Source organism: Antedon bifida, chromosome 8 (assembly GCF_963402885.1).
Source record: "Antedon bifida chromosome 8, ecAntBifi1.1, whole genome shotgun sequence".
Taxonomy (NCBI): Eukaryota; Metazoa; Echinodermata; class Crinoidea; order Comatulida; family Antedonidae; genus Antedon; species Antedon bifida.
Genome location: NC_136233.1, coordinates 21094754 through 21117395, shown reverse-complemented (window position 1 = coordinate 21117395; position 22642 = coordinate 21094754). Strand labels below are relative to the sequence as shown.

The 22642-nt window shown below is 31.2% G+C and overlaps 1 protein-coding gene across 1 annotated transcript in view; it reads right to left on the bottom strand.

Moving 5' to 3' along the window:
• LOC144849550 (adenylate cyclase type 2-like) overlaps nt 1–22642 on the bottom strand; it is a 69110-nt gene that overhangs the window by 26337 nt on the left and 20131 nt on the right. Inside the window, exons 2-5 of the mRNA XM_078706491.1 lie at nt 10922–11286; nt 8818–9177; nt 8180–8329; nt 3129–3292 (exon numbers count right to left, since the gene is read on the bottom strand). Coding sequence (XP_078562617.1) covers nt 3129–3292; nt 8180–8329; nt 8818–9177; nt 10922–11194 — 947 coding nt within the window. The 5' untranslated portion in view covers nt 11195–11286. The remainder of the gene's footprint in view (nt 1–3128; nt 3293–8179; nt 8330–8817; nt 9178–10921; nt 11287–22642) is intronic.

The window sequence follows — 22642 nt, the reverse complement described above, 5'->3', positions numbered from 1 at the left end:
AGCGAGCTCATGTTGCTGAGAATGTATATATAGCTACTGATACATGATATAAGCTATCATTATAATTAATGACTGCATTTATTGTTATAAAGCTCACAGATTACATAAACGAAATGTGATCAAGAAAGAAATTAACATGTTCAAACTATTTAGATAAGAAATTCCTTTTGTAAAATCAATGACATTTAAAAAAATAATAATAGTGATGTTTTAAATAAATAATAAGACATTTTGCAACAAATTGTTTGATATACTGATTACTGTACTTTAAATTTATAGTTGTAGATGGACAATAATTCTACTGCAGTTACTGCAGTAACTACAAACTATTTAATCTGTTTTTTAGTAAGTCAATTGTCAGGTAATACACTGTGATTGCTGTGACTACCTGAAAAACATTACACACTATTAAAAAATGTAGTTACTACTGCAGTAGCTGTAGACATAGTATTACTTAGATCTGGTCTTAGCCACTTTTCCCTACACTACAGGTTGCAAACATGTTTTACAATTTATGTTCTTTAGTTTTAAAAACATATATAAAAAGAAGTAATAAATTTATTTCAAAAATAAGAATAAAATTCAGGCCAACTGGAGATTAAAATTAAATATTTAATGTACTGCAGTGGTAGAAACAATTAATTTTTACTATGTAATAAAATTGATTGACCAATATAAATAATTGAATTATTGATATTCCTAAGAGGATTTTCTTTACTAACAGTGTTTGTAGAAAATTAATTAACAAAGAATTGTCCAAACCAATCACGTTTCCAATTTGAAGATTGTGTATTATCAAATTAAATGCCATAATCAAATAAATATTGTGTATACATTACTACACATGGATCACTTGTTAATGAATAACTAACAATTAAGAGGATAAAGCAACACGAAGAGTCAATGACCAGGCAGATAAGACGGGCTGCTTTATTGGCATGGGTTTGCAGCCGGATCGGTTAGTGGATCATGGGCGAGAACTTTCTCGGATGACTTTATACCGGTTGTCTAGTTTGCATCATTCATCAAAGTGAATAGGAAGCTTTCTAAACAGCCGATGCAGCAGTGTGCGTTGCGCAAGTTAGAAACAGCCCCGCGTTGCATGTTCAACGGCCTGCAGAAGTTTTCTTGTATGATCCGCATGCGAACTGTAAATTGCACGATCAGTTGCGCGTCGCACACTGTCGCAAGCGCCATAATAACTCATCTGACATTAAAATGGCATATTCAACAAAAAATATATCTTTAAAGAAAGTCAGTCTGTGAGATTGCATTGTACAACTGTGAAGTTGGCTTAAAACTGAATTCGAGGACAGAGTATCAAATAACTGAACAAACAGGCATAATTTATAGATATTTTAATAACTGGTTAAAATCGAAATGAAATTTAAGATTATTCTGCATCCTAGTATTGCAAATCTAATTTATGAAAGATGACTATCCCACAATACATCAAAGATGATGAAGCATTAGATGATGGAAGATCAATTTGATGTTGGTATTTAAGGTGTGAGGTTCACTTCCAGAACAAGCAAACTTAAAATTTAATTTGCTTGAACTAAGAGCACTAAATCTACAAAGAAATTCAAGCCATTTTTGGATTACATTCCAATAATAATCAAAACATACTGATCGAAGGTTCTTGTGACCAATCTAACTTTACAACGCAAACAGCACACAGCTGGTGAACGGCGATTGATATAGTTTGTGTTAGGAAGAGAAACACAATCTTTATGCAAGAATAAATTCTTGACTGCAGTGCAGAAGCGGTTTTCACGCATTCTGAAAATTACTGGAAATTTTAAAACAGTTTAGATATGTGGGTTTATCCAAGGGTCAAAATATAGTGTGTCTCCTTCAACATCAGCCGGTGTGAACAAGTTATACTAAAACATTTTTAGGGCAAACTTTTTTCTCAGAGACCCAAAAATGGGTCACTCTAATGTATCATTATCATCCTAGGCCCTATTTCTGTTAGAAACGATTATTAAACCTGTGAATAAAATACCCACAATTCCTTGGCAGCAGAAACTCAAAAAACTGTTATTTTATATTCTCAAATTAACAGTAAATTCAACACTGTTCAGTACATTTAAATAAAAGGAAAATTATAAAAAAGTATATGTAGTTTGAACATATACTGTATATCATTTCACTTTAAAATGCTGTTACTGCAGTAACTGCAGTAGAATCATTTTGAAAAAATGCAATTTTATGCAATTTATCAACCCTTTATAATGCCCGCAACTTGCTCATCAATTACGGTACACTCTTGATATGTAAATCAATAAATAATTTCCAACAATCATACCATTTTATTTACTATCACAGACACAGGTGAAAATACCTGTCTACCTGATGGAACATTCAATAAAATTTAATTTTACTTGCGTCATATCATACAACCTTTGCTACATTTGATTTCAATAAAGTAGAATAACAGACAAACTGTTCAAAACAGAAACATCTTTCAAATAGTATTTTACATGCACTTGTCAAAACAATAACATCATTGTTAATCACCCACTTTTTTTATTATTATCATAGTATTTCTACTATTTAGTCCAGCTTAGAATAAAAACAAGGTTTTAGCAGAAAGTGAATAAACGTTATATAACCTATTTAATCAAAGTAATAACTGATTTTATCATCAGGTAGTAAGTGCCAGCTAATTGTAATATAAAAAATAGGACATCAAATTAAACTGGGCAACTTCATTTCATCATTTGTAGGCCTGTGCTCCCTATTTAAAAATCCTGTATCCGCCACTTTATATCCTTCCTTTACTGTACTTTGAAGAACCTCACTTTGAGTGTAGTCTCTAGTGGACTCTTCATGTCATATAACTGGCAACAAACAGCATGCCTTCATCTGTCCACAACACGGGCTGATGGACCAACATCGGTGTAATGCGACTTTACTCATCTAAAGAGATGTACTGGGTCCTCTAGTCCTTATCATAGAAGACTTGTTTTACCACCAGGACTTGAACCTGTGCCAATTTGATAGCTATGGTTTTCGGTGCCTCAGCCTAAACCGATTGGCCACTCACTAAGAAAAAATTCTCGTCAAAAGCAAGTTACCTTACCTAATTGATGTTCAAAGTTATGTGTAAGCGTAAAACTCACCTGACATTTTTATGGCGTTTCACATAGAGATTATGAAAATGTGTGGTATTCATTACATTTCTATGTGGCGATCGTTGCATAGTCGGCGCCCTCACTCGCTCCATCATCTCTGTTTTCATTTCATAAGCCAGATGCGCAGGCAACACGGAGAGTAACAAACGTTCCTGAAAATATCACAAAACATAAAACTAATTTCAACAAGTTTTTCCTAACAAGATTTAAATAGATAACATAAATAAAACTACATTACTATAAAAAATGTTTATATCCCTGTATAAAAACCTACAGTATAACATGTGTCCTTACCATTTGAATGGTTACTTCACATACCTTGCAATATTTACTCCAATTTTAACAATTGGAAGCAAACCTGTGGCCAGCAGGGGTTGAGAGTTCAAACAAAGCCCTCTTTTCAAAATAAAGACCTGAATCAGATGTGATGATAAATAGACTTTAACTAGCGTAGGTTGTGTTGTTTTCCATCTTTTTTGGAAAAAAGAATACCCTGTACAAATCCTGGCTAGGGGCTTGGAAGATACCATAGTATAAATACCTTTTTGTAAACAATTTTGAAGTTGTTGTGTGCAGATCTCAACATTGCACATTCAGTACATTGAAAGAAACTAACAATCATACGTTATTGCTGTAAGTTATGTACACGGTATGTAGTTACTGCAGTAACTGCAGTAGAATGACTTTGCAAGATCCCTAATTGCAAACCACATTAAAATACAATTGTATAAACATTTACAGTTAGTAAACACATAAAATTTGTTGTAATAAATCACTCAAATGAAAAGTAGGAAGAGGACTCGGATGTGGATATATAAGGTCAGGACAAGCTGACTAAAAGACGTTTCATCATCGAACAAGTTGAATAATACAGATTTTGACATTAAGAGCATTTCCATGATAAATAAAATAAGTCGTAAATAACGCTATTGCCGTCATCAATGTAATCAATTTAGATAATTAAACCATAACTTTGGGTAATTACATGACACCCATTCAGGTGTGACTATGTTGTTTGTCGAGAAGACACTAGTTAATTATGCTAGCACATACTGCTTTTTATTGTATGATGTCATATCACTACCAGATTTGGGTACATCACACTTTTTTTGTCTAGTTTGATAGTGTAGACAGAGCTTTAGCATCAGGAATGGATTTCACTGTGAAATTTGTGACAACTTAAGGAATTCTTTTAAAAAAGAAAGTTGAAAATGTCTCAACATTTTGGCTGCTGTAATGTAACAACATTCGCTTCAACTTTGCCTTTGCTATGTCTACACTATCAAACTAATTTGACAAAAACAGTGTGATGTGCCAAAATATGGTGGTGATATGCCCAAATATGGTAGTGATATGACATCATCATGTCCATATATGGGCACATCACATTTTGTTGTCACATAAAGTTTGATAGTGTAAATAGAGCTTTACAGGGGTGACAGTCTTCAAAGTCAAGTGTGTCTGTATAAAGTACAAAGCATTTATGTACTGTTGGTCTAGGTCCCCTTCTGATGTGTACTATTCCTAGTAGCACAAACTAAACATTCTCAACTTTACTTGAATTGATTTTAGAAATGTAAGCCTAATCAGATTATACACCATCAATTTTTAATCAAAACTTGTTTCCAAAAAAATAATAATTAAATCTATAATCTCATAATACCGGAACAACTATGGAAATAAACTAACAAATGGATTAGAGCATGACGTATAATAAACAAGTTCTGTATAAATAAATTGTAATTGCATAAATATTGATAATGATTAGTAGACATTTGGTCTCAAAGGTGACATCTAGGGTTCTACTGTATTATTAATTATTGTTGAAAACAATTATAATCTGGATGGAAAAAAAAGAAGAAGCAGGGATTAAAAAAAGAAGCAGGGATCAATAATTTATGGTTTTGTGAAAATCTTCCTAAATATCACAGACTTCATAAATCTTTGATTTTAACTTTCAGAACACTGACCTCACCCACACCAAACTATTCTTATACATGATTAGTCGATTGGAGGCGTAACCCATCCTTTCATTCTAAGGTTGTGTTTACAAAATTGGTGAGCTACCAAAAAACGGAACATCCTCGAATCATGTCAGCCGTAACATCTAAATCGAATAACAATTATTGCACAAAAGTAGCACGATTTGCATATAGAATTCTCATAAAAGTCCTTTGTTTATATCTGAAACGAGACTATACTACACAGTTCCAAACGACATGTGTGGTCCCTGAAAATTTGCCGGAGAGGGAAAGGGGGGGCTTTGGCCTCTGTAGTCAAGCTAAGGGTATGTTCAGATCTATGGAGTTATGCTTTCGTATCGCAAGCAATGTCATATTATAATTAGCGTCGTAACAGAAAAGTGTACAGATTTGCCTAACTAACGCTTTCGTTTCAAACTGAATTGTCACCGATTTGGTATGCAGGAGTAAATTTGATTGGTTAGAGGTCAAAATCGTTGATGCATGGCTTTCGTATCGTAAGCGGCGTTCACTAATCTTGTACCTTGAGCTGTCGTAACAAACGAAAGAGTAGTGTCATACGAGGTGGCTTCCACTAATCTTTTCCTGGTTCAGACCTATGGAGTTGTACGCCGCGTACAATATGAAAGCATAACTCCATAGGTCTGCCCATTAGGAATGATTAATTACAGAGTTAAATCCAGAGACTTCCAGAAAATGCATCACTTTTTTTTAATTCCTAACCCATCGTAAATAACACAGCATACTAGACATACTTTTCAATGAATTTGTCAACTGAAATATCAATAAGTGAGAAATAAAACATGGAGTTCAAGTATAGTTCAACTAGAGTAATACTTTTTAAAAGGATCAACAAATCTCATCTCTTAAAAATAATTTAAATTTTACCACACCAATCAAAATTTAAATGTATCACTCACAAGCACTTTCAAGTTTGTAGATGAGATATTTACTGATGCGATTTGAGTTAAATCGTTGTTAATGTTGCAATTACTGAATAAGAATTCACTTTAAAAAAGTGAATGATCTTCTAGAACCCAGTGGCATAATGCAGGGGGCAAAGGCCCCTGGTTTAGCACTCCTAAGGGGCCCTCCAACGCTGGGTAGTTGCTTTGTGGCTATGTTCTGGGTCCCTTAAAGCCTTGAGGTCCCTGGGTTTAGCCAGGGAGAACTCATAGCTGTTACGGCACTACTAGAACCCCTCTTTTTAGGGACACTTTACTATGAAACAAACAAGGGTCAATGTACATTTTAACACTAAGGCCAAACCTATTCAAGGGACTCCATTAGGGGACATTTTGTTGGACCCCAAAAGCAACTCTTTAATAGGGGTTCTACTGTATTTGTATAATAGAAGATTAAAAACACATAAAACACATCAATTTAAATTCAAAGAAATAAATTCAAACAGATATAAATTAGCTATAGTTTTTTCGATTTTGTCTTAAAGAAACAATACTTTAATAGAAGAAATGTTAGGATAAATAAATTCTCTAAGATATAACTGCATGATTCAATTAACTTTGATGGTAAAACTAGATGTGGAATGACTTTTTGAGTCGGTTTACGGGCATTTCTTCAAAGCAATTGTTATCAATGTAATCCGTAGACGAACAAATCATCGTTTCATTGTAGGAGAGAGCTTTATATGCGCTTTAAATAGGCGTGTTGTAATTTAAATGAAGCTATCTTGATCTAAGTCTTAGACATTAATACCATCAATAAACTACTTAATATTTACATTTGATAAAAATAACTGAAAAATGCTATTATTAAAGAAGAAAGGTTAAAGTACATCAAAATAATTCCTAAAAAGGAAACAGAGTTGAGAATGTCACAATGTTTATGTTGTTGTTGTATTATCCCATATTAATCTTCTGCAGTCAATTATATTATGCAATACATTTTCTTTATTTCCGTTTTAGCTATTATTGTATGCACGGTGTGATGTATAAAACAGAAGTACTTTACTAGTGTTTATTTGCCATGGAAACCTTTAAACAAAACTGCAAAATATATTGAGCATAAGCAATTCTGTAATCACTGACTAAAATTATACAAATAATGAATGTTTATGAATCGAGTGAATATTTGCATGAGTTGAAAAAGGCTTTTAAAGGATGAACATATTCATTTTATTGTAACTGTTCTAATGATATCATTTTATAATATTATTATTACTATAATATTCAATTAATCCACTGCTTTCATCTTTAATTATTGTTGAAGCTACATAAGTAGCTAGACTGGACCATTAAGCAAGATTTTAGGCCGCAGAGTAGAGCACTAGGTTGATTTTCGTTGTGAGGTGTTTTGCCGAATGATCGTAAAATCAAAACGGTACTGGGTATGATCAACTAGAGTTCCTGTCACCAACTAGCCACCCATTAATAGAAAGATGTAGGAGTCTATCTGTACAGTTATAGACGCGAGACTAGACCATTAAAACAACCGCCTAGTAGAACAGTACAGGTTGATTTTCGAATGCTCAAGTTTCACTAGTCTTGCGTTGCACAAAATTCTCAAAAAAGATTACAACAAACTGAATGTGCAATAGAACGATTTAATAAAACAAAACAGAAATTTATGATGCAGTAGAACTGAATGGAGGCATGCAATAGAACTAAACATTAACGCTCAAATATGGCCATCGTGTATTATCTTATGAAGCTCCTATGCTTTGGAATTCTCTTCCAAACTGTATTAAAGATGCACAGTCTGTGGCTCTTTTTAAGAGGCTTCTTAAGACATACTTGTTTAATGAAGCATATTAATCCACTTTTTTCTCCTTTACCATGCCACCTAGATGGTTTCAGATCTAGTTTAAGTAGGGTAGGAGGCCCCTGAGTGCGGGATGACCAAGACACAACTGGTGCTGACTGGGGTTTAATTAGACCAATCGGAATCCCTGGTTAGCGACGAAAGCGTATCCCCTTACTTTGGTTTGAGGTTTTTTTTGACATGGTTGGAATCCCTTTTATCGTATTAGTTACAGCGTTTAGAGATTTCACAACATTAGGCGCTATATAAATCCAGGATATTATTATTATGACTCACCTGTTGGGCTTGAGAATGTTCTAGCTTGATCCTGGACTCTATACAGCTTCTTGTATCTAGAAAAGTACGTCGTTGCGCTATATCCAGCAAATGTTTATGATACAACCCAGTGAAGTTTACACAAACGAAAATTACTAAATTTGCAAAAATCTGAAATAGACAACCAAAAAAAATGTTAGAACAAAATTTGTGGAAAAAAAATGTCTGTTGTATTCATTGTATTGGAATAAATAGTTGTATGGATGAATGTAAAACAAAAATATACATTAATGAATAAATATTCAATTAAAAAATGTTCTTTATGCCAAAATTATTCTATTACTGCAGTAAATATATATTTTTTTATGTTTAGGCAGTCACTCATCCCCCAATAAAAGTTGCTAAATTCTTGCATAAACAATGTTAAAGCATAAACAAAATGTAGTTTACTGCAGTAAACTGTAGTACAATTATTTTTGACATGGAATCTCACCGACTAGGACGCAATGCAAAGACGTAAGCACAACACAAGTAATTAGACCAATCATGACGCGATGGACATCCAAACTGTTGCTTGTGATTGGTCAACTCATTTGCGCTGTGTGTACACCATTGCGTTGCGTAAAAGATTAAAGGCCCCGATATAAAAAGGTACTCACTTGAAGAAGAATGTCATTGTCCGTTACATTACTGTTCTCTTTTGAAAGCACTGCTAATAACACAATATGTGGAAAACAAGTTATAACTCCAATAACCACCGCTTGAATCCGTGACAACGGTAACATCGTGTACACCAACACAGTAATTAGTATAATCGTTCCGACTTCATCAAATGGATAATGCACCTTTTGCAGCGCAATGACTATATATGTCGTTATTACAATGTTTAACCAGACTATGATTGAAATAGTTAGCATAAGTCCACGTACAATTGTGTCGAGATTTGTGACGATAAAGAAAACTAAGAATATAAGAGAAGATATAAGTAGTAGACTAAGCTGCTCCCAACGAAGATGATCCTGTTGACAAAAATAAGATATACAAAACATTATTCTTTTAAATATCCATTTTAAAATGACAACATTTTAGTTTACATAAATTACAGTCCTTGAAATTGGATTCGTTTTTTTTTGGAGTAAATTTGCGCAGGACTGATTCAGGGATAGGCCCACAAGAGACATTAAATCTGGTAAAGTGTATTCAAGGACCAAGGTATACTGGGCTTTTAACTAAAACTAAGGTATGCCTAGTATTACCTTTAAATGTATGGAAAGAAAACTTAACAGTTTGCTAAATACAATAAAACAAATTAACTTTTTACATAAAATTGATTAAATAAGATTGTAATAATAATAATTACTTGTAATTCAACAAAATACCATATTCCAATAAAAAAAAATTGTAAATATGGTATTTTGCCAAATTACAAGTAAGTAATTATGAGCTACCGGTACTTAAAATCTTATTGAATAAATTTGATGTAAAATGTAAATTTTTAAGATAGAGAATTCAGAAAAACCTAAATACCTGGGAGGTCTATAATAAATATAACTAGAGTAGAAGAAAAATAAACGATTGTAATTAATAAACCAATTAAAAAACAAACCCACGAGCATAAATGGGCGGAGTAAACAAATTCACCATTTAAACAAACATATCAAGTAATAAACCCACAGGCGATAATATCATGTGACAGATATAAACTTGAACCTTTAGGAATAGCATTTTCATAATCTGTTTTCTAAATTTTCTAAAAAAACTATGCATTGCAAAAGAATGAAATATATTGGTTATTATTCAATTCCTAAATATCATCATATCAATTGAAAAAAACTTTATTATCCATTTGCTTAAGTTATTTTGAAAACTAACTTAATTATTGCAAAATCTAACCAATGTTTTTGCCATAAGTGATATCTTGAAGATACATAGTAAGATTTATTCTCTAAGTATGAAACAAGGAGTTGAACCAATGACTTGGAGTATATTAACTGTTAACCATGCAATAGATCCACCTACCACGCAATAGTACCCATTTTAAAGTTGCAAAAAAACACCAAAAACTTGGAATTGTTTGACTTTTAATTTTGTATCAATGAAACATACACTTGAAAAAAAACTATACCTTTACAAAATCTCTAAAGTAAAGTCTGGCTAGCTATGTCAATTTACCAGCTATCAACATATATTAATTAATTCCTCTTAATAATCCTTTGATTTTCTGTGGGTATTTACTCAAGTGTCTAACACAATTTGTTCACATTAATTGAACAAATAAATACATCTGGGGCTGTGATTCCAAACTGATAATATGGCACGGAGAGTTGAAGTCTGGAAGATTTAATAACAGACTCCATCACAGATTATACTAGGTTAGAAGCCACTGTCATATTTTAGGAATGTTATTTTAGTTTAACAAATATGAACTAGACGAATAAATTAAATATAGGAACATTAACTAAATTTATTATTACAACTTATTGAATATATGAAAGAAAGGTATCTGTATTATATACCCATTTCACCTTAAGAGTATGACTCATTTTGTTCCCGAATCTAAACATTTCTCTATGCAGCTCATAGAAGAACACAGACTTATATTCCATTAAAGAAATAAAAAATGTTGACGAGATTTTCCAAAGTTGGCCTCCTCTAGCAAGTTGACATTTCAAATGCTTTTCACTGCCGTTGGTCTCAATTTTTCCAAGTAATAAAAGTAAAATATTTCTAATTTAAAGAATGAATTAGAATTCTAAAACGTACCTTATGACAAATAACATTTATAACTAGCATACATGCAGCGTTTAACAATCCCATCAAACAGAACAGTGACAGCAATGCTCTTTTCAACCACACGCAATATTTCTGGTACAAATCCTCAATGTCCATTCCTCGGAATTTACGTTGAAGATGGCGCAAAGACCAACCCGCATGGTCAATCGTGTTTCCTCGTTCTTCTAAAAAGTCCTCGAGTGAACCAAAGTTCATAAAGTCTCCATGAGGGTGTCTCATTTGGTAATATTCTTTTGCAGACATTTTTCCGTTTTCAGCAAGACGATTTCTTTACATTTTTCTGTTATTTTGCATGTTATGTATTATTTCCATGGTTACGACAATTTTCATTTTCACTGAAAAAAAAGGAATAAATAAAATCATCAAAAGATATGAAAATTGAAAATAATGAACAATTTTAATGTACAATGAACTTATTAAAATCATTCAATCCATATATTATCATCAATTTGGTCCGCACAGTAGCATACAATACTGTAAATACAAATTAATAAAATACAATTTATAGAGAAAGAAGGAAAAAGCACAATTGTTTACTAAATTTGTTCAAATTTACTGTATGTTCCAAAATACATAAAACCATTTCTCTCAAAATACGTTTATTTTGGATTTCTTTTCTTTATTCTTAGCAAGACAGCTCAACTTCAGTTTCAATAATTTATTTTCTAAAATACCTAAATCTTCCAAACCATTTCTCTCAAAATATGTTTATTTTGAATTTTCTTTTCTTTATTCTTAGCAAGACATCTCAACTTCAGTTTCAATAATAATTTATTTTCTAAAATACCTAAATCTTCTAAACAATTTCTCTCAAAATATGTTTATTTTGAATTTTCTTTTCTTTATTCTTAGCAAGACATATCAACTTCAGTTTCAATAATAATTTATTTTGTAAAATACCTAAATCTTCCAAATCATTTTTCTCAAAATAGGAAGATGAACTTTTCATCTTTACATAAATACTGCTCAGACATTGAAAATAAAAAGAAAAACACAGTATTCATTTCAATCAAACAAAATGCCTACAATCACTTTCCATTATGTATAAAACTATTTATAAGCCCATTTATATAATCTGACATACAGTTATGTACACAGCTGTGTCAGTCCCTTTCATTATATTTATAGTACTTTAGACAATTAATATTGCTGTATAAAAAATGTGCATAGAAATAATTAAATAAATTTCCCCTCTTTCTTGTTCGAACAATGAGAGATGTAATCTTGCTATATTTATTACACTTCAGATGACAAACTAAATGCTCTAGAGACTAAAGCTAAATAAAATCACTGTATTTATTCGATATGGCAGAGTGAGACAAGGATATCAAACAACAAATCTGGAGATTAAAACTAAATGACCAAATATCATTAAAAAAATGTTTCTACTGTAATATTATATTCCACAGATTATTAGAAAATTTGATTTGAATGGAAAATTTGTATTAACTAATTTTGATTAGCAGTATTGCTAAAAATCTGAATTTGGAGTTTAAATAATAAATAATATTTTATTAACTGACGCTACTTTCTCTTTTTTCTTTTACTCTCAAATTAAGAAATAAAAACTAAATTAGAAACATTCTAAGAAATTATAAAGAGCAAGTCAACTAAAATATTATGAAACAACAGATGACAGTTGGAACATTGTAAGTTTGTTGCCCACGCTGTGCTCACTGCCTCTTGTACAAGAACGCTAACAGACATCTACCACATTGTTATGCTTTCTGACAGGTCTTTGGCAGTACACCATACAAAGCAGCAAGACAACTCAGCATCAGACGAAATACAGATGTGAAGTACACTGAAATGTTATATGAAAAGTATCTTGCTAATATTTTAGTTTGTAATTGAATTTAAACTTTACTCTATTTCTGACTCCACTTGTTTATTTTAATATTCTAATTTTCTTCTTTCTTTGGCTTTTTGTAAGACAGCTCACTGTCAGTCTTGATAAAGATTAAGAAAATTCAAATTCATCTAAAATTATTTTGGTGAACTAGAAAAGAACATCCAGTATTCTCAGAAGTAATAAGTTGCTTTGGTAGTTTATACCAAAACATAGTCTGGACTCCAGACGGAGTTTTGTCTTAATATTAGTAAAAATATAAATATTTTTGCACATATGGCGTTTCATACATGTATTACTTGAGTTTGGATTTTCAGACAAAAATAAAAACGATGTGTGGAATGACATAAAAAAGTCAATAAATACAGACTTGGAGCATGTCTAACCAAAACACTATGTGTGTGTTCTTTAAAACCGTTTTCTCATCTTTCTAAACTATTTCCTTTTTTGATAAACAGTTTAACCAAGATGTGAAGGAAAGTGAATACATTGCAACCAACAAGTATCATCATCATTTCTTTGTTTCTAGGAATTGTATAAAGTGGAAATAAGTTTTTAACTTGTCTTAGCATTCATTGTAATAGAGGCCTTGTCTCACTCTCACTCTCACTCTGCAATCACTGATTTTCTGTACAGTAATTTTTTTTCTTTATTTGATACAAACTGATTAGACTTTTTTTCCACAACAAAATCCTTTTCATTAACAAGCTTTATCATCATATACACCCATTCTACTTATTGTACTTGTATTGTATGTATTGTACTTTGTAATATCGGTCATTCAATGTATCAAATTTGGAGAAAAAAGTTGGTAAACATGAAGTTTTGTCTGAAATCTTGGAGAACAACTCTTTCTTTCTGCACAACTTGATAATATAAATGTTTGCAATATATACACCTTTAATATAACACGTTCTTTGAAAGGTTTTGACAGGGGAATTGTAATTGTATCGCATTAATATAACCAACTAAAGATTAATGGAGTTCCTTTGAGCAGGGAGAACAATTTTCTCATTCCTTAGAGCTTATTCTACATTGACACTAATTGATAGTTTTTTGTGTAAATACACAAATTGGATTTCTCTAAAGCAATTATGGCAATAATGATCTAATAGGATATTTGCTACTGGGCTGACAGTTATATTTGTACAAGAAATTCAGAGACAATTATAGTTAGTATGTTATAAAGATACACCTGGTGAAGTGATATTCCTCAAACAATTTGTAAATAAATTTAAATATGTAAAATTAGAACTCCTATAAAGGGGACACTTTTGGGTTCTAACAAAGTGTCCACATAATAGTTTCCCTTCTTGTACACACTAAACCAACCTAGTTTTCACTAATCAGAATGAAGAAAAACCTGCACTATATGTACTTCAGATATCGTCAGTGTGATTACGACTGACAAGATTACTGTCTGAACAAGGCAGTAGATTTGCATAAACTGTTTCACTTTCAGTACCAACCAAAGGAAACCTGCACTATGAAGAAAACATGCACTACTTTAGTCATTTATCTGTGATCCGGATTAACAAAAGTTACTTCCTGAACAAGGCAGTAGATTAGCATAAACTGCTTCACTTTCAGTACCAACTTAGATTTCAATATTCAAGATGAAGAAAACCTGCACTACTCTAGCCATTTGTCTGTGATCCGGATTAACAAAAGTTACTGTCTGAACAAGGCAGTAGATTAGCATAAACTGCTTCACTTTCAGTAACAACTTAGATTTCAATATTCAAGATGAAGAAAACCTGCACTACTCTAGTCATTTGTCTGTGATCCGGATTAACAAAAGTTACTGTCTGAACAAGGCAGTATAGATTAGCATAAACTTTTTCACTTTCGGTACCAACTTAGATTTCAATATTCAAGATGAAGAAAACCTGCACTACTTTTAGTCATTCATCTGTGATCCGTCAGAAGTGACACAGGTTACTGTCTGAACAAGGCAGATTAGCATTAAACCGGTTTCTGTATATTTTTGGTAACCAACCTTGATTTCAATACAGTATAAACTAGCACTAAAATAGCAAAATCTATTCAAGTCAAGTTTCATTGATTAACAATGACAATTGTAAATGTACTTCAAAATGTACCTTCTTTTTTTCTAAACATGAATACTATTGTAATTGAGGATTACATGTGCAGTTTAATCAAGGACACAACCTACCTGTATTGTCTGCACTTAGTGTTTTGTGTAAATATAGTATTGTAGATACTCTAAGCATTATGTTGACAGCCCATACATAGCAACACCATCATCATCAAACAGACATTGACAGGTACTTTCACTGTTTCAGTAAACAGCAAACAAATTCAATATACTGAATTTAATCATCTTAAATATTTTGTACAATATAGGCCTACAGACAATTTGAAATGTTTTTATTTTCTCTACTTTATAAATGGAGTAATGCATCAACGAAATATACTATCAACTCAACTATTTTCAGTAGTCACTGGAAAACAGTACAGTTGCATGTAAAGAAAGTAGTGCATTGGATAAACAGATAAGGGAATCCATCACAATTTTAAAAAATCTATTAACACAATTCGTTATATGGTACAGTATGTCTTTACAATTTTTAAATTAAATTTAAAAAGAGTGGATAGTAAAATCTTTGGAGTTATGAGATATGTAAAAGAAGACAAATTATTATACATGTGTCCTTGGAACCAAAGTTATTGTACATTTCTTCCAAATACATTATGTAATAATGGTTGTTATGGGATATGCAAAAGTATAATAACAGTATGTCGATGGAATCATCTTCTGTAATATTTTATAACTTCACATAAAACATTTCTAAGCTAAAATAAATCATTTGCGAGAGAATAAAGTTTTTATTTCTCGTTCATTTTTTATCTATTTAGTAACAGTTACAAAATGTAATGGCCTTTGAAACATTAAGAGTTTTATGTCGTTCACTGAACCAGTAAGTAATTGTTTATATTTGAAATGTGACAAACCATTTAAACGAAATAGAAGCCACTATACAATTTAGACTAAACCATTTAACCTACAATATCACACTTTAAACTACTTTATGAATAAATAATAGAAACTTTATAGGTGAAATAATATTTGAATATAGATAGTTAATTTAACATAAAATCTATTCATGAGAACAATTTTCAACTATAGTTTGTGTTTACGTCACAAGATAATTTCCCAAATGATCATAAAATCAAAATGTATCATGATACCTTCAGGGACTTGACTCTTTAGAAGCCTTAAGCTCTGTCAACACTATCAAACTTTATGTTGCAAAAAAATGTGATTTGCCCATATATGGACATGATGATGTCATATCACTACTATATTTATTTGGGCATATCACTACCATATTTGGGCACATCACACTTCTTTTGTCAAACTAGTTTGGTAGTGTAGACATACCTTTAGACATTTTTGTCGAAAATAAATGAAATATGTAGATGAAATCTTGTACAGATTGTGATGTGACGAATTATTAGATATAAAATTATTAGATAATTTTAGCAAATGAATGTTTTTAAAATTGAAAAGGTCACTGTCCTTATTGAAGGTTTTCTAATAAAGCGCCATTAACCTTATAAACCATTACAACATATGTTCAACAAATATACATTTGATATTTTATCACTGTCAAATCAGTTGAGTTATAATGGCACAACAAGGAACACACTGAGGTTAATAACACCTATGTTTACGATTTGTCAAATCCTGTCTTGCTCACTTCTTTCACATTCGAAAAACATTTTATGACAAACAAACTTGACATTTCTTTTTTATGTTAGGACAATTTCCTTGGCGTTCTAATATTACAGAACAATAAATGTTCTAATATTACACAACAAATCACCAATGTCAGATTGTCAATTCTAATTTTGCTTAAAATCCTTCACAAGAACATAGTATCTTCTAAAAACTGAACACAATTAGAAACTAATTTTAAAACAATGAACACTCTGCAAAAAATTTACATCCTTTAGCTGGCAAAATCGTCTTCTTTCAGAAATAATTTGTCAATAGTAAAAAAATTGCGGCAAAATGGTAGAGTTTACGGTATTTAGAAAGTCTGGTTTGGAGGTGTTTAATAGTAGAAAATCTTGTAATACTGCTCACACTTTTTATACCACTTTCAAACCACTACTACTGTAATACCCATAGACAACTTCAACAATCCCTATACATGATTCTCAATTTAACTACAGTATCACATTACTTTCTAAAGCTCTGTCTACACTATCAAACTTTATGTGACAAAAATGATGATGTGCCTATATTTGGACATGATAATGTCATATCACTACCATATTTGGGAATATCACTACACCTAACTTTTTTGTCAAACTAGTTTATGTCCTAAAAACTTTGCTAAAAAAAAGTATAAAAAAAAATAAAAACAACTATGCATTTTCTATGTTTGTGTCAAATATGATTTCTGTTTTTTGTGTATCACCATGGAAATAAAAGTGTTTATACTTAAATAAATCTTTCCTTCGCAATTTAAAAATAGCAATGAATTAGCAATGAAGCTGACAACATGTCCTCCATGTGTGATCATTTTTCAGAAACATTTGAAAAATTAATGGAAGGTTATGATTCTACCTTAACAAGACAATTTTCCAAAAGCTTACAAGGGAGGTTAAAAACACGCCTGTAAAGATATTGCAACCTTTGCAAAAACAGAACATTTGATCAAACTTTACACGAAAATGAAACCAACTTTGGTTTCATCACACAACATTTGTGGAATTATGTTGCACATCTTTCACCAACTTCTATATTAAAAAAAATTTAAAAACAGGAAGGAAAAACACCTGCTAATACATAATATGTTAATTCTCTTCTTGCTGCATTAATAACCTTGTCAAAAACCTAATTTTTTTCATAAAAATGGTGTCAATTGAACATTAAAATCTTGAAAAAAGGAAATATAAAGTTTATTTTATGTCTTTCAAAGGAATTAATTGCAATTCTGTTTTATGGCTACAACGGTAATCAAATATTGATGATTCGAGTGACGAAATGATATTTGTAAAAGTATTAAAATATTATTCTGGAAAACAGTTGATGGAAAAATGAAGATCCAAGATAATTCAGCGAGATGAAAACAGCATTTACAAGAATGTCTTGCATCTTATTTACTCATAAAGAAAAGCAAATGTGTTAAGAACATTCATGTATAGATAATATGGAATTGGGTCAGTTGAGTTTTTTTTTTTCATCATTGGTTCAAAAGGTAAATTAGATGAGATCAAAGAGATGAGAACAAATGAAGTAAGATGATTGATGAATAGATATTGATGGATGTTAATGACATACAACAGAAGACTGTGTTGATCCATATTTTATAATATAATTCATTTTATCCGAGATAAGGATTAACATATATTAAAAAATATATTATAATATTTCGTTAATAATAATCAGCACAAAGTTTTAGCTGCATTATGGGAATATGTTTCCATACGTGTTTGATCCAAAAAAATGACTGGGGTAATGATGTGAAGCGCTTAGAAGCATTGTGCAATAAGCGCTATAAGAACGAATATTATTATTTATATTTAAAGAAAATCTTAATGCCGGTCTCGGTTAAAATTAATTAGATTATAAAATATGGATCATTTATTTATAGACATATTTCATACCACCAATCATCAATATCTATTCATCAATCATCTAACATTGCTTCGTTTGTTCTCGTCACTTTCATCCATTTATCTGGGTTGAGAGAGGCAAATGTAAGTATGACTTCTGTCCATACGAAAATTGTTTATGAGTTTTGTCCGCATGAAAAATTGTTATATTCATTTTTAAATATATTTCCAAATTCATCGTTTTAAAAACAAAATGGATACAGTATTATTGTTCATAGAATATGCATATTTGTACACAAACAAGGTAACCTTTGACCTTATCAAGTATCTAATTGAGCAAGATTTTAGATTTGTCATTTATCGGCAGTTTTATGACAAAAAGAGATTAGATATTTAAGTTAAGGACTTAATTGTTGTTTGTGAAATGTTTCCGTCAATTACAATACTGTTTTCTTTGGCAGGCAATCCAGCTACTGACAAACTTGTCTCTAGTCTTGAAAATTTTTTTTAAAAACTGGGTAAACAAAGAATAAAAGATCAATTTAATTTTTTTATCAAAAAATACAGTTGGTTGAAATCTGACCTGTACTTTTATAACATAACTATCGAGTGAGTTAATTGTTGTGTTGTCGAAAATCATTTGAAAACGTTAAACAACAAATCAAGCTCCTTTATCAACACTCAAAATACATTGTACTCAAAGGAAAAAGTATACTCAATGGTAATTAAGTCCCAATCATTAATCAAATACAACAAGTGACTGAAATAAATAAATCATAACCAATATTTAAACTAAAATTGCGTTGTTTTATTACGTATGAATTAATGTGGACATTCAAATTGAGGAACTGGGAACTTGGTGGGTACATCCGAATGGTCACTTCAACCACAATTATTTCTACCTCAATGCTTCAACCAAAGATTTTCCAGATATTATTCCTGTCCTTGAATCTTAAATGTTTAAATTAAAAACATCAGACCGATTCTTGTCAAGCTCGTTCTTCTTTAATGAGAGACAAGATGACTATGATATTCATCATTTATCTAACCTCACCTTTACTGCATTTTTCGTGTAATTTTATACGATCATCTATTTCGCACCAGAAAGGAAACGCAACATGTCATGCTGAGTGCACAACGGTTTGCGGTTGAAAACGACTGCTCATGGTGTGATGGTGTAATATAGAGGAGCTAGGTTCATGCTGAGAGACAAGCATTGTTCCTGAATCATATCTTCGGAATTTAGGTTTTAGTTTTACAGTAGGCCCTATTTGTCTTGCTTTTTTACACCCCAATTAATTTTTTTTATAATCAAATAAGTAAGCGGCAATGTCTAAATCATTCTAATGTAGTTACTGCAGTATCTACATTTTGTTTTAAACTCTTTTTAGAAATTATTTGAGTAATCAGACCATTTTATTGACTGCTTCAAAAACTTTACTGCAGTAAAAAAAATCAGTTACTGCTGTAGAATACTTTTGAACAAAATAAGCTGCATCATTGCGATTTGATATGTGTGTGTAAAAAAATAGATATAAATAAATAAGTTATCACAACAGTTTTGAATAAAGACACTTGTCAAGAATTAAATATATCACTTAATCAAGTTGTGTCAAGCGATATAAAAGCGTCATAAAAAACAAGAAAGTTATCGATTCAATGTGAATCTATCAAAAGATGCTAGAAGCTACGCAGGCTTCCCTTTCAAGTTTCACTGCCATAGAAAAATTAATAAAGCAGATAAATGAACTTTGACATTATTATATTTTTAATTAACATGACAGGTGAAAAAGAAATTTATACTTTAGAAATCTAAAAAATAAAGTTCAAGAAATACAATACTATATGGTTGATAAACTGGTCAAATGCATTTACAAAAACTATACATTTCAGTGATGAGGGAAACTGTGTATCTGGACACATTTCACCAAATTAAACAATTTTCGATAGTCTGCCGTTTTAGCAAAATATAATGGCTAATACCATAAATCTGAAAAGGATAGCTTTAAAACTCTGTCTACACTATCAAACTAGTTTTACCAAAGAAAAATGTCATGTGCCCAAATATGGTAGTAATATGCCCAAATATGGTACTGATATGACATCATCATGTATGGGCACATCACATTTTTTTGTCACATAAACAAACAGCCAGGGATTCCTTTTTCAAACTACAGTAGCAACTAGCAGTCATTGAAGATTTATTGGCCAATTCTACTAAGCACTTTGACCTCCCCCTTTTTTAACCTTTCTCCAACAATCCTAGCTACACAGTAAAATGATTATAATTTCAAACATCATCATTTTCTTTGTATTTAACATACATTGATGATTTTAATTTGCAATCTGGTCATGCTTGACTGCATCATTATAACTCCATACCACAGGCACCATCATCAGCAATAAAACAAATATATCTAATCTCATTAGACTTTTATTATTAAACTGTATTTCCATCAGTGCCTTCTATACAATTTTTAAAAGTAAAATCAAGCATGTTCCAATATCAAATGACAGTATAGTAGACCGTATGCTTTCGTGTTTCGGCACGTTAAACTAAAATCCATCCCCAATGATTTAAAATAACTCTACGGATCAGTAACACAGTTGCCTATGCTCCATTTGTCATCAATAAACAAAACTATAAACTATGTTTGTCTATCTGCCTACGTAATACGAATTAATATTATGATATAATAATCCATAAAAATATATTAAGCGAAAAAAATATGTCAAAAGCTTGGATGAAACGTAATTCCGAAAGTACAGTACTGTTGGGATATGGTTTATTAAAAACTTTTACAAACCTAATTAAAACTAGAATTTAATTCGTCACTTTGACGAATTATAGGTGATCATTTTTATCATTTTAATGAAATTAACATTTTTTTAAACATGCACGTACGTTTTATCATTTTAATGAAATTAACATTTTTTTAAACATGCACGTACGTTAACATACGATCGTAAAAAGTTGATGTACGCCATCCTATGACATGATACATATACGCTTATAGTGCTGAGTTGTACCTATTATGTGTCATATACAATATGTACAGTATATACTGTATATCTTTATACATTGTAGCATAGGTGAAATTACGGGACCCAAATCATGTTCTAATTTTTTGGTATGATGGAATTATCAAAATAAACTCTAAGATGACAATTTCGAAAGATAATGAATCGAGCAAATAAATATAAGGATTGGAAGAAAATTTGACACGTAGAAGCGCAATGCGTGCTTTTTGAAATTTGTATAATTTTGACGCAAAAGATGAAAAAACTACTTTTTAACTTCAACTGGCCATATGATAACGTCACAACATCCGATAGACTTGGTTTTTATATGAATTCATATCTACATTTCAACAGCTTTCATAATAATTTATAATCATCAAGGTAACCTTCAATTCTGAAGAGTTGCGAGATATTCAAATATACGCTGAAGTTGAAATTAATCGCACCATGTTATTCAAATTTTTACGCATGATAACGTCATCATAATGAAAAGTTGGCAACTCATGATAAAGATAATTAATTTAGCAAGTACATACTAAAATTTTAGTGAAAATCGGGCTAAAATAACGGAGATACGCACTATTGAATACGATAACCTACACAAAAAGATAAAAATTCCTAATTTTTAAATTCAAGTGGCCATTTGATGACGTCATACCATTTTGTACGTCTAATGTGTATATACATTTGTATCTACAACTTATTGGCTTCCATAATAAGTTAAAAAAATTGGGGGTCACCTGCCATTCTGAAGAGTTATATTATTTTTAAAAAGGCCTTAATTTTTACCATTTTTAGCACTTTTGTACAATTAATGTGCGCATTTTGTCATTTTTAACGTGCTCGTATAGCACTATTTTAAATCGAAATGGACTCACATTTGGTGAATCTACCAAGGAAGATGAGTAGAATGCAATTTGTACAAAAAAAAAATTATTTTTTACGCTTTCTAAGTACGCACGTGCAAAAACGTGTTTTTGCGCAGTAATTTTTTAAAACACGCAAATGGCCTAATTCATGCTCTAAATTGATCAAAACGTAATTTTGACCTTTTTAAATTTTTAACGCGCGATTTCACGCGCATGACCCTACGTGCGCGTGCGTTTTTATTTGCTAATATTTTTACCCTTGACCTGAAGTTTACGTGTAGTGAATTTCATTAATATCTGATAATTAATTATGGAGATATGATTGATAATGTGATTTCACAAAATGGCGTATAAATGACG